Consider the following 12,518-nt stretch of genomic DNA (forward strand, 5'->3'; position numbering starts at 1 on the left):
CCCCTCCCCCCCAACACTGCCCCCCTCGCCCCCCAACACTGTCCCCCTCCCTCCCCAACACTGTCCCCCTCCCCCCACAACACTGTCCCCCTCCCCCCAACACTGTCCCCCTCCCTCCCCCAACACTGCCCCCCCTCGCCCCCTCTCTGTCTCCCCCTCCCCCCTCAGACAGACCCCTCCCCCCCTCTCTGTCTCCCACCTCCCCCCCTCAGACAGACCCCTCCCCCACTCTCTGTCTCCCCCCTCCACCCCCTCAGACAGGCCCCTCCCCCCCTCTCTGTCTCCCACCTCCCCCCCTCAGACAGACCCCTCCCCCACTCTCTGTCTCCCCCCTCCACCCCCTCAGACAGGCCCCTCCCCCCTCTCTGTCTCCCCCCTCCCCCCTCAGACAGACCCCTCCCCCCTCTCTGTCTCCCCCCTCCACCCCCCCAGACAGACCCCCACCCCCTCACCTGTGGCCATCGTGTTACATATCACGGCTTCCGTCTCCCTCTGGCCGCCCAGACCGTGCTTCAGCCAATAGGAGAGGGTGAAGAGGTCCGACAGCGAGGCCCCCCCCAGCCGCTCAGGCAACTGCGCCGCCTGGGAGCCGTTGAACCAGTAGATCTGGCTGGAGTCCTGGCTGTAGTAGGTGGACAGGCCCTGGGTCCAGTTCGAGCTGGCACCCGGAGCTGGCAGGAGGTCCACTTCACCAGGTATGGCACCTAGAGAGAGGGAGAGAGAGAGAGAGGTAAGGAGAGAGTAACACAGAGAGAGAGAGAGGGAGAGAGAGGTAAGGAGAGAGTAACACAGAGAGAAAGAGAGAGAGAGAGAGAGGGAGAGAGAGGTAAGGAGAGAGTAACACAGAGAGAGAGAGAGAAAGGGAGAGAGAGGTAAGGAGAGAGTAACACAGAGAGAGAGAGAGAAAGGGAGAGAGAGGTAAGGAGAGAGTAACACAGAGAGAAAGAGAGAGAGAGAGAGGGAGAGAGAGGTAAGGAGAGAGTAACACAGAGAGAGAGAGAGAGAGAGAGAGAGAGGGAGGTAAGGAGAGAGTAACACAGAGAGAGAGAGGGAGGTAAGGAGAGAGTAACACAGAGAGAGAGAGAGAGAGAGAGAGGTAAGGAGAGAGTAACACAGTGAGAGAGAGAGAGAGAGAGAAGGAGGTAAGGAGAGAGTAACACAGAGAGAGAGAGAGAGAGAGGGAGGTAAGGAGAGAGTAACACAGAGAGAGAGAGAGAGAGGGAGGTAAGGAGAGAGTAACACAGAGAGAGAGAGAGACAGAGGCAGAGAGAGACGGAGAGAGAGAGACAGAGAGAGAGACAGAGAGAGAGACAGAGAGAGAGAGAGAGACACAGAGAGAGAGAGAGACAGAGAGAGACAGAGTGAGAGAGAAAGAGAGAGAGAGACACACAGAGAGAGACAGAGAGAGAGAGAGACAGAGAGAGGGAGAGAGAGAGAGAGAGACAGAGAGAGATGGAGAGAGAGAGAGACGGAGAGAGAGAGACAGAGACAGAGAGAGACAGAGAGAGACAGAGAGACAGAGAGAGAGAGAGAGACAGAGAGAGAGAGAGAGAGGGGGGGGAGAGAGGTAAGGAGAGAGTAACACAGAGAGGTAGAGAGAGGGAGAGAGAGAGGGAGAGAGAGGTAAGGAGAGAGTAACACGGAGAGAAAGAGAGAGAGGGGGGGAGAGAGGTAAGAAGAGAGTAACACAGAGAGAAAGAGAGAGAGGGAGGTAAGGAGAGAGTAACACAGAGAGATAGAGAGAGGGAGAGAGGTAAGGAGAGAGTAACACAGAGAGAGAGGGAGAGAGGTAAGGAGAGAGTAACACAGAGAGAGAGAGAGGGAGGTAAGGAGAGAGTAACACAGAGAGAGAGAGAGGGAGGGAGGTAAGGAGAGAGTAACACAGAGAGATAGAGAGAGGGAGAGAGGTAAGGAGAGAGTAACACAGAGAGAGAGAGAGGGAGGGAGGTAAGGAGAGAGCAACACAGAGAGATAGAGAGAGGGAGAGAGGTAAGGAGAGAGTAACAGAGAGAGAGAGAGAGAGAGAGGGAGGTAAGGAGAGAGTAACACAGAGAGAGAGAGAGAGAGGTAAGGAGAGAGTAACACAGAGAGAGAGAGAGAGGGAGGTAAGGAGAGAGTAACACACAGAGAGAGAGAGGGAGAGAGAGGTAAGGAGAGAGCAACACAGAGAGAGAGAGAGAGGGAGGTAAGGAGAGAGTAACACAGAGAGAGAGAGAGAGGGAGGTAAGGAGAGAGTAACACAGAGAGAGAGAGAGGGAGGTAAGGAGAGAGTAACACAAAGAGAGAGAGAGAGAGAGGTAAGGAGAGAGTAACACAGAGAGAGAGAGACCGAGGGCCCGGCAAGGGGTGAGGAGAGTGCAAGGGACTTGACGAGCGGAGGGGCTGCAGTTCATCCCAAACCAGAGGCTGCAGAACCGCAGACGGGGAACCAGAGAGAGCGGGGGAGGGGCCCTGCTGAGAGGTGGGGGGAGGGGCACTGCTGAGAGGTGGGGGGAGGGGCTCTGCTGAGAGGCGGGGCTCGAGCTCGAAGTGGGCGGGCCCTCGCAAATAAGCCGAATGTTTCCAATTAGGAAGCTGTCTGCTGATCAACTCTATGACAAACTGGCGACAAGGCCACACTGCAACAGAGAGAGAGAGAGAGACAGGGAGATAGAGAGAGAGACGGAGACAGAGGGAGAAATAGAGAGAGAGAAACAGAGAGAGACAGACAGAGAGAGAAAGAGAGAGAGACAGACAGAGAGACAGAGAGATAGATGTAGAGACAGAGAGAGAGAAACAGAGAGAGAGAGACTGAGAGACAGAAAGAAAGAGGCAGAGAGAGAGAGACAGACAGAGAGAGACAGAGACAGAGAGAAAGACAGAGAGAGAGAGGCTCAGAGAGAGAGTCAGAGAGAGACAGAGAGAGAGAGGCTGAGAGAGAGAGAGAGAGAGAGGCTGAGGGAGAGAGACAGAGAGAGGCTCAGAGAGAGAGACAGAGACACAGAGAGAGAGACATAGAGAGAGAGAGAGACAGAGAGAAAGAGAAAGAGAGACAGAGACAGAGAGAAAGAGAGAGACAGACAGAGAGAGAGAGAAAGAGAGACAGAGACAGAGAGAAAGAGAGAGACAGAGAGAGAGAGACAGAGAGAGAGAGAGAGACAGAGAGACAGAGAGAGAGAGAGACAGAGACAGAGACAGAGCGAGAGAGAGACAGAGAGAGACAGAGTCAGAGAATCAGAGAGAGAAAGAGACAGAGAGAGAGAGAGATAGAGACAGAGACAGAGAGAGAGACAGAGCGTGTGACATAGACAGAGAGAGAGAAAGAGAGAGAGACACGGACAGAGAGAGAGAGACAGACAGAGAGAGAGAGAGCGACAGAGAGAGACAGAGAGAGAGAGACAGAGAGAGACAGAGAGAGAGAGACAGAGAGAGAGAGACAGAGAGAGAGAGACAGAGAGAGACAGAGACAGAGACACAGACACAGAAACAGAGACAGGGAGAGAGATGGGGAGCGAGGTGAAAGACGACAGACACAGGTCCAGTACAGGACGGATGCTCCGTGTCCGCGGGCGAGCGGCCAGACTCACCGCACAGCTTGCGGAGTGTTCGCTCGGAGTAGTTGTCCCGGTCGCAGCCCTTGGCAACGTGGCTGGTCTGCAGCTCGACAAAGGCCTCGACATTCCAGACAGCCTCATCACAGGTCTCCAGGCGGATGTGAGGGAAGAGAGCCTTCGACTGGGAACCAGGAACGTACTCAATCCGTTTGTTCCAGCCTGATAGAGAGAGAGAGCACGGGGTTAGATACAGAGTAAATCTCCCTCTACACTCCACATCAAACACTCCCAGGACAGGTACAGCACGGGGTTAGATACAGAGTAAATCTCCCTCTACACCGTCTCCATCAAACACTCCCAGGACAAGTACAGCACGGGGTTAGATACAGATTAAAGCTCCCTCTACACCGTCGCCATCAAACACTCCCAGGACAGGTACAGCGCGGGGTTAGATACAGAGTAAATCTCCCACTACACCGTCCCCATCAAACACTCCCAGGACAGGTACAGCACAGGGTTAGATACAGAGTGAAAGTCCATCTACACGGTCCCCAAAAACACTCCCAGGACAGGTACAGCACGGGGTTAGATACAGAGTAAATCTCCCTCTACACCGTCCCCATCAAACACTCCCAGGACAGGTACAGCACGGGGTTAGATACAGAGTAAATCTCCCTCTACACCGTCCCCATCAAACACTCCCTGGACAGGTTCAGCACAGGGTTAGATAAAGATTAAATGTCCATCTACACCGTCCCCATCAAACACTCCCAGGACAGGTACATCACGGGGTTAGATACAGAGTAAATCTCCCTCTACACCGTCCCCATCAAACACTCCCAGGACAGGTACAGCACGGGGTTAGATACAGAGTAAATCTCCCTCTACACCGTCCCCATCAAACACTCCCTGGACAGGTTCAGCACAGGGTTAGATAAAGATTAAATGTCCATCTACACTGTCCCCATCAAACACTCCCAGGACAGGTACAGCACGGGGTTAGATACAGAATAAGGCTCCCTCTACACCCTCCCCATCAAACTTTCCCAGGACATGTACAGCACTGGGTTAGTTACAGAGTACATCTCCCTCTACACCGTCCCCATCAAACACTCCCAGGACAGGTACAGCACGGGGTTAGATACAGAGTAAATCTCCCTCTACACCGTCCCCATCAAACACTCCCAGGACAGGTACAGCACGGTGTTAGATACAGGGTAAATGTCCATTTACACTGTCCCCATCAAACACTCCCAGGACAGCTACAGCAAAGGGTTAGATACAGAGTAAAGCTCCCTCTAGACAGTCCCCATCAAACACGCCGAGGACAGGTACAGCACGGGGATAGACACAGAGTAAATCTCCCTCTACACCGTCCCCATCAAACACTGCCAGGCCAGGTACAGCACGGGGTTAGATACAGAGTAAACCTCCCTCCCGACCGTCCCCATCAAGCACTCACAGGGACTGCTAAAGCACGGGGTGAGATACAGAGTAAATCTCCCTCTACACCGTCCCCATCAAACACTCCCAGGACAGGTACAGCACTGCGTTAGATAGAGAATAAAGCTTCCTCTACACCGTCCCCATCAAATACTCCCAGGACAGGTACAGCACGGGGTTAGATACAAAGTAAAGCTCCCTCTACACTGTCCCCATCAAACACTCCCTGGACAGGTACAGCACGGGGACAGATACAGAGTAAATCTCCCTCTACACCATCCCCATCAAACACTCCCAGGACAGGTACAGCACGGGGTTAGATACAGAGTAAATCTCCCTCTACACCGTCCCCATGAAACACTCCCAGGACAGGTACAGCACGGGGTTAGATACAGAGTAAATCTCCCTCTACACTGTCCCCATCAAACACTCCCAGGACAGGTACAGCACGGGGTTAGATACAGAGTAAATCTCCCTCTACACTGTCCCCATCAAACACTCCCAGGACAGGTACAGCACGGGGTTAGATACAGAGTAAATCTCCCTCTGCACCGTCCCCATCAAACACTCCCAGGACAGATACAGCACGGGGTTAGATACAGAGTAAAGCTCCCTCTACACTGTCCCCATCAAACACTCCCAGGACTCGTACAGCACAAGGTTAGATACAGAGTAAATCTCCCTCTACACTGTCCCCATCAAACACTCCCAGTACAGGTACAGCACGGAGTTAGATACAGATTAAATCTCCCTCTACACTCTCCCCATCAAACACTCCCAGTACAGGTACAGCACGGGGTTAGATACAGAGTAAATCTCCCTCTACACCGTCCCCATCAAACACTCCCAGTACAGGTACAGCACGGGGTTAGATATTGAGTAAATCTTCCTCTACACCGTCCCCTTCAAACACTCTCGGGACAGGTTCATCAGGGGGTTAGATACAGAGTAAATCTCCCTCTACATCGTCCCCATCAAACACTCCCAGGACAGGTACAGCACGGGGTTAGATACAGAGTAAATCTCCCTCTACACTGTCCCCATCAAACACTCCCAGGACAGGTACAGCACGGAGTGAGATGCAGAGTAAATCTCCCTCTACATCGTCCCCATCAAACACTCCCAGGACAGGTACATCACGGGGATAGATACAGATTAAAGCTCCCTCTACACCGTCCCCATCAAACACTCCCTGGACTGTTACAGCAAGGAGTTAGGTACAGAGTAAATCTCCCTCTACACCGTCCCCATCAAACACTCCCAGGACAGGTACAGCACGGGGTTAGATAAAGAGTAAAGCTCCCTCTACACTGTCCCCATCAAACACTCCCAGGACAGGTACAGCACGGGGTTAGATACAGAGTAAATCTCCCTCTACACCGTCCCCATCAAACACTCCCAGGACAGGTACAGCACGGGGTTAGATACAGAGTAAATCTCCCTCTACACTGTCCCCATGAAACACTCCCAGGACAGGTACAGCACAAGGTTAGATACAGAGTAAATCTCCCTCTACACTGTCCCCATGAAACACTCCCAGGACAGGTACAGCACGGGGTTAGATAAAGAGTAAAGCTCCCTCTACACTGTCCCCATCAAACACTCCCAGGACAGGTACAGCACAAGGTTAGATACAGAGTAAAGCTCCTCTACACCGTCCCCATCAAACACTCCCAGGCCAGGTACAGCACGGGGTTAGATACAGAGTAAACCTCCCTCCCGACCGTCCCCATCAAGCACTCACAGGGACTGCTAAAGCACTGGGTTAGATACAGAGTAAATCTCCCTCTACACCGTCCCCATCAAACACTCCCAGGACAGGTACAGCACGGGGTTAGATACAGAGTAAATCTCCCTCTACACTGTCCCCATCAAACACTCCCAGGACAGGTACAGCACTGCGTTAGATAAAGAGTAAAGCTTCCTCTACACCGTCCCCATCAAACACTACCAGGACAGGTACAGCACAGATTTAGATACAGAGTGAATTTCCCTCTACACCGTCCCCATCAAACTCTCCCAGGACATGTACAGCACGGGGTTAGATACAGAGTAAAGCTCACTCTACATTGACCCCATCAAACACTCCCAGGACTGGTACAGCACGGGGGTAGATACAGAGCAAAGCTTCCTCTACACTGTACCCATCAAACACACCCAGGAGAGGTACAGCACGGGGTTAGATACAGAGTAAATCTCCCTCTACACGGTTCCCATCAAACACTCCCAGGACAGTTACAGCACGGGGTTAAATAAGGAGTAAATCTCCCTCTACACCGTCCCCATCAAACACTCCCAGGACAGGTACAGCACAGGTTTAGATACAGAGTAAATCTCCCTCTACACTGTCCCCATCAAACACTCCCAGGACAGGTACAGCAATAGGTTAGCTACAGAGTAAATCTCCCTCTACACCTTTCCCATCAAACACTCCCAGGACAGGTACAGCAATAGGTTAGCTACAGAGTAAATCTCCCTCTACACCTTTCCCATCAAGCACTCCCAGGATAGGTACAGCCCAGTGTTAGATATGGCGTAAATGTGACAGGAAAGGTACTGCACGGGGTTAGATAAGCGTAAATCACCCTCTACCCGGCCCCATCAAACACTCCCAGGACAGGTACAGCACGGAGTTATTTCAGAGTAAAGCTCACTCTACACTGTCCCCATCAAACGTTCCCAGGACAGGTACAGCACGAGGTTAGATACAGAGTGAAGCTCCCTCTACACCGTCCCCATCAAACACTCCCAGGACAGGTACAGCACGGGGTTAGATACAGAGTAAATCTCCCTCTTCAATGTCCCCATCAAACACTCCCAGGACAGGTACAGCACGGGGTTAGATACAGAGTAAATCTCCCTCTACATTGTCCCCATCCAAAACTCCCAGGACAGGTACACCACGGGGTTAAATACAGAGTAAACTCCCTCTACAATGTCCCCATCAAACACTCCCTTGACAGGTAGAGCACGGAGTTAGATACAGAGTTAATCTCCCTCTACACTGTCCCCCTCAAACAATCTCAGGACAGGTACAGCACGGGGTTAGATACAGAGTAAATCTCCCTCTACACTGTCCCCATCAAACACTCCCAGGGACAGGTACAGCAAGGGGTTAGATACAGAGTAAATCTGTAGCTACACTGTCCCCATCAAACACTCCCTTGACAGGTACAGCACGGAGTTAGATACAGAGTAAATCTCCCTCTACACTGTCCCCATCAAACACTCCCAGGACAGGTACAGCACAGGGTTAGATGTGGCGTAAATCTGACAGGACAGGTACAGCACGGGGTTAGATACAGAATAAATCTCCCTCGACCTCGTCCCGATCAAACACTCCCAGGACAGGTACAGCACGGGGTTAGATACAGAGTAAAGCTCACTCTACACTGTCCCCATCAACCATTCTCAGGACAGGTACAGCACGAGGTTAGATACAGAGTGAAGCTCCCTCTACACCAACCCCATCAAACACTCCCAGGACAGGTACAGCACGGGGTTAGATTCAAAGTAAATCTCCCGCTACTCCGTCCCCATCAAACACTCCCAGGACAGGTACAGCACAGGTTTAGATACAGAGTAAATCTCCCTCTACACTGTCCCCGTCAAACACTCCCAGGACAGGTACAGCACGGGGTTAGATACAGAGTAAATCTCCCTCTACACCGTCCCCATCAAACACTCCCAGGACAGGTACAGCACGGGGTTAGATACAGAAAAAATCTCCCTCCACACTGTCCCCATCAAACACTCCCAGGACAGATACAGCACAGGTTTAGATACAGAGTAAATCTCCCTCTACACTGTCTCCATCAAACACTCCCAAGACAGGTACAGCACGGGGTTAGATATAGAGTAAATCTCCCTCTACACCGTCCCCATCAAACACTCCCAGGGCAGGTACAGCACGGAGTTAGATACAGAGTAAATCTCCCTCTACACTGTCCCCATCAAACATTCCCAGGACAGGTACAGCCCTGGGATAGATACAGAGTAAAGCTCCCTCAACACCGTCCCCGTCAAACACTCCCAGGAAAGGTACAGCACGGGGTTAGATACAAAGTAAATCTCCCTCTTCACTGTCCCCATCAAACACTCCCAGGACAGGTACAGCACGGGATTAAATATAGAGTAAATCTCCCTCTACACGGTCCCCATCAAACACTCCAAGGACAGGTACAGAACGGGGTTAGATACAGAGTAAATCTCCCTCTACACTGTCCCCACTAAACACTCCCAGGACAGGTACAGCACGGGGTTAGATACAGAGTAAATATCCCTCTGCACCGTCCCCATCAAACACTCCCAGGACAGGTACAGCACGGGGTTAGATACAGAGTAAAGCTCCCTCTACGTTGTCCCCATCAAACACTCCCAGGACAGGTACAGCACAGGGTTAGATACAGAGTAAATCTCCCTCTGCACCGTCCCCATCAAACACTCACAGGACAGGTACAGCACGGGGTTAGATACAGAGTAAATCTCCCTCTACACCGTCCCCATCAAACACTCCCAGGACAGGTATAGCACGGGGTTAGATACAGAGTAAATCTCCCTCTACACCGTCCCCATCAAACACTCCCAGGACAGGTACAGAACGGGGTTAGATACAGAGTAAATCTCCCTCTACATGGTCCCCATCCAAAACTCCCAGAATAGGTAAAGTAGAGGGTTAGATTCAGAGTAAATCTCACAGGACAGGTGCAGCACTGGCACAGATACCGAGTAAAGCTCCCTCCATACCGTCCCCATCAAACACTCCCAAAACAGGTACAGCACGGTGTTAGATACAGAGTAAAGCTTCCTCTACAACGTCCCCATCAAACACTCCCAGGACAGGTACAGCACGGGGTTAGATACAGAGTAAATCTGTAGCTACACTGTCCCCATCAAACACTCCCTTGACAGGTACAGCACGGAGTTAGATACAGAGTAAATCTCCCTCTACACTGTCCCCATCAAACACTCCCAGGACAGGTACAGCACAGGGTTAGATGTGGCGTAAATCTGACAGGACAGGTACAGCAAGGGGTTAGATACAGAATAAATCTCCCTCGACCTCGTCCCGATCAAACACTCCCAGGACAGGTACAGCACGGGGTTAGATACAGAGTAAAGCTCACTCTACACTGTCCCCATCAACCATTCTCAGGACAGGTACAGCACGAGGTTAGATACAGAGTGAAGCTCCCTCTACACCAACCCCATCAAACACTCCCAGGACAGGTATAGCATGGGGTGAGATTCAGAATAAAACTACCTCTACATCGTCCCCATCAATCACTCCCAGGACAGGTACATTAGAGGGATAGATACAGAGTAAAGCTCACTCTACAACTTCCCCATCAAACACTCCCAGGACAGGTAGAGCACGGGGTTAGATTCAAAGTAAATCTCCCGCTACTCCGTCCCCATCAAACACTCCCAGGACAGGTACAGCACGGGGTTAGATACAGAAAAAATCTCCCTCCACACTGTCCCCATCAAACACTCCCAGGACAGATACAGCACAGGTTTAGATACAGAGTAAATCTCCCTCTACACTGTCCCCATCAAACACGCCCAGGACAGGTACAGCACGGGATTAGATACAGAGTAAACCTCCCTCTACACTGTCCCCATCAAACACTCCCAGGACAGGTACAGCACGGGGTTAGATATAGAGTAAATCTCCCTCTACACTGTCCCCATCAAACACTCCCAGGACAGGTACAGCACGGGTTTAGATACAGAGTATATCTCTCTCTACACTGTCCCCATCAAACACTCCCAGGACAGGTACAGCACGGGGTTAGATACAGAGTAAATCTCCCTCTTCAATGTCCCCATCAAACACTCCCAGGACAGGTACAGCACGGGGTTAGATACAGAGTAAATCTCCCTCTACATTGTCCCCATCCAAAACTCCCAGGATAGGTAAAGTAGAGGGTTAGATACAGAGTAAATCTCACAGGAAAGGAACAGCACTGGGATAGATACAGAGAAAAGCTCCTTCTAAACCGTCCCCATCAAACACTCCCAGGACAGGTACAGCACGGGGTTAGATACAGAGTAAATCTCCCTCTACACCGTCCCCATTAAACACTCCCAGGGACAGGTACAGCACGGGGTTAGATACAGAGTAAAGCAACCTCTTCATTGTCCCCATCAAACACTCCAAGGACAGGTACAGCACGGGGTTAGATACAGAGTAAATCTCCCTCTACACTGTCCCCACTAAACACTCCCAGGACAGGTACAGCACGGGGTTAGATACAGAGTAAATCTCCCTCTTAACTGTCCCCATCAAACACTCCCAGGGACAGGTACAGCACGGGGTTAGATACAGAGTAAAGCTACCTCAACATCGTCCCCATCCAACACTCCCAGGACAGGTACACCACGGGGTTAAATACAGAGTAAACTCCCTCTACACTGTCCCCAGCAAACACTCCCTTGACAGGTAGAGCACGGAGTTAGATACAGAGTAAATCTCCCTCTACACTGTCCCCATACAACACTCCCAGGACAGGTACAGCACGGGGTTAGATACAGAGTAAAGCTCACTCTACACTGTCCCCATCAAACACACCCAGGACAGGTACAGCACGGAGTTAGATGCAGAGTCAAGCTCACAGGACAGGTACAGCACGTGGATAGATACAGAGTAAATCTCCCTCTACACCGTCCCCATCAAACAATCCCAGGACAGGTACAGCACGGGGTTAGATACAGAGTAAAGCTCCCTATACACCGTCCCCATCAAACTTTCCCAGGACAGTTACAGCACGGGGTTAGATACAGAGTAAATCTCCCTCTACACCATCCTCATCAAACACTCCCAGGACAGGTACAGAACGGGGTTAGATACAGAGTAAATCTCCCTCTACACTCTCCCCACTAAACACTCCCAGGACAGGTACAGCACGGGGTTAGATGCAGAGTAAATCTCCCTCTTAACTGTCCCCATCAAACACTCCCAGGGACAGGTACAGCACGGGGTTAGATACAGAGTAAATCTCCCTCTACACTCTCCCCACTAAACACTCCCAGGACAGGTACAGCACGGGGTTAGATACAGAGTAAAGCTACCTCTACATCGTACCCATCCAAAACTCCCAGGACAGGTACACCACGGGGTTAAATACAGAGTAAACTCCCTCTACAATGTCCCCATCAAACACTCCCTTGACAGGTAGAGCACGGAGTTAGATACAGAGTTAATCTCCCTCTACACTGTCCCCCTCAAACAATCTCAGGACAGGTACAGCACGGGGTTAGATACAGAGTAAATCTCCCTCTACACTGTCCCCATCAAACACTCCCAGGGACAGGTACAGCAAGGGGTTAGATACAGAGTAAATCTGTAGCTACACTGTCCCCATCAAACACTCCCTTGACAGGTACAGCACGGAGTTAGATACAGAGTAAATCTCCCTCTACACTGTCCCCATCAAACACTCCCAGGACAGGTACAGCACAGGGTTAGATGTGGCGTAAATCTGACAGGACAGGTACAGCACGGGGTTAGATACAGAATAAATCTCCCTCGACCTCGTC

The 12,518-nt window shown here is 51.5% G+C and overlaps 1 protein-coding gene across 1 annotated transcript in view; it reads right to left on the reverse strand.

Moving 5' to 3' along the window:
* Window positions 1-444: 444 nt before the first annotated feature.
* LOC121275010 (calsyntenin-3-like) overlaps window positions 445-12,518 on the reverse strand; it is a gene marked incomplete at its 3' end in the record, with an annotated part of 81,757 nt that continues 69,683 nt past the window's right edge. The window contains exons 6-7 of the mRNA XM_041182402.1: window positions 3,567-3,752; window positions 445-704 (exon numbers count right to left, since the gene is read on the reverse strand). Coding sequence (XP_041038336.1) covers window positions 445-704; window positions 3,567-3,752 — 446 coding nt within the window. The remainder of the gene's footprint in view (window positions 705-3,566; window positions 3,753-12,518) is intronic.

This window comes from Carcharodon carcharias (assembly GCF_017639515.1).
Source record: "Carcharodon carcharias isolate sCarCar2 chromosome 40 unlocalized genomic scaffold, sCarCar2.pri SUPER_40_unloc_1, whole genome shotgun sequence".
NCBI lineage: Eukaryota > Metazoa > Chordata > Chondrichthyes > Lamniformes > Lamnidae > Carcharodon > Carcharodon carcharias.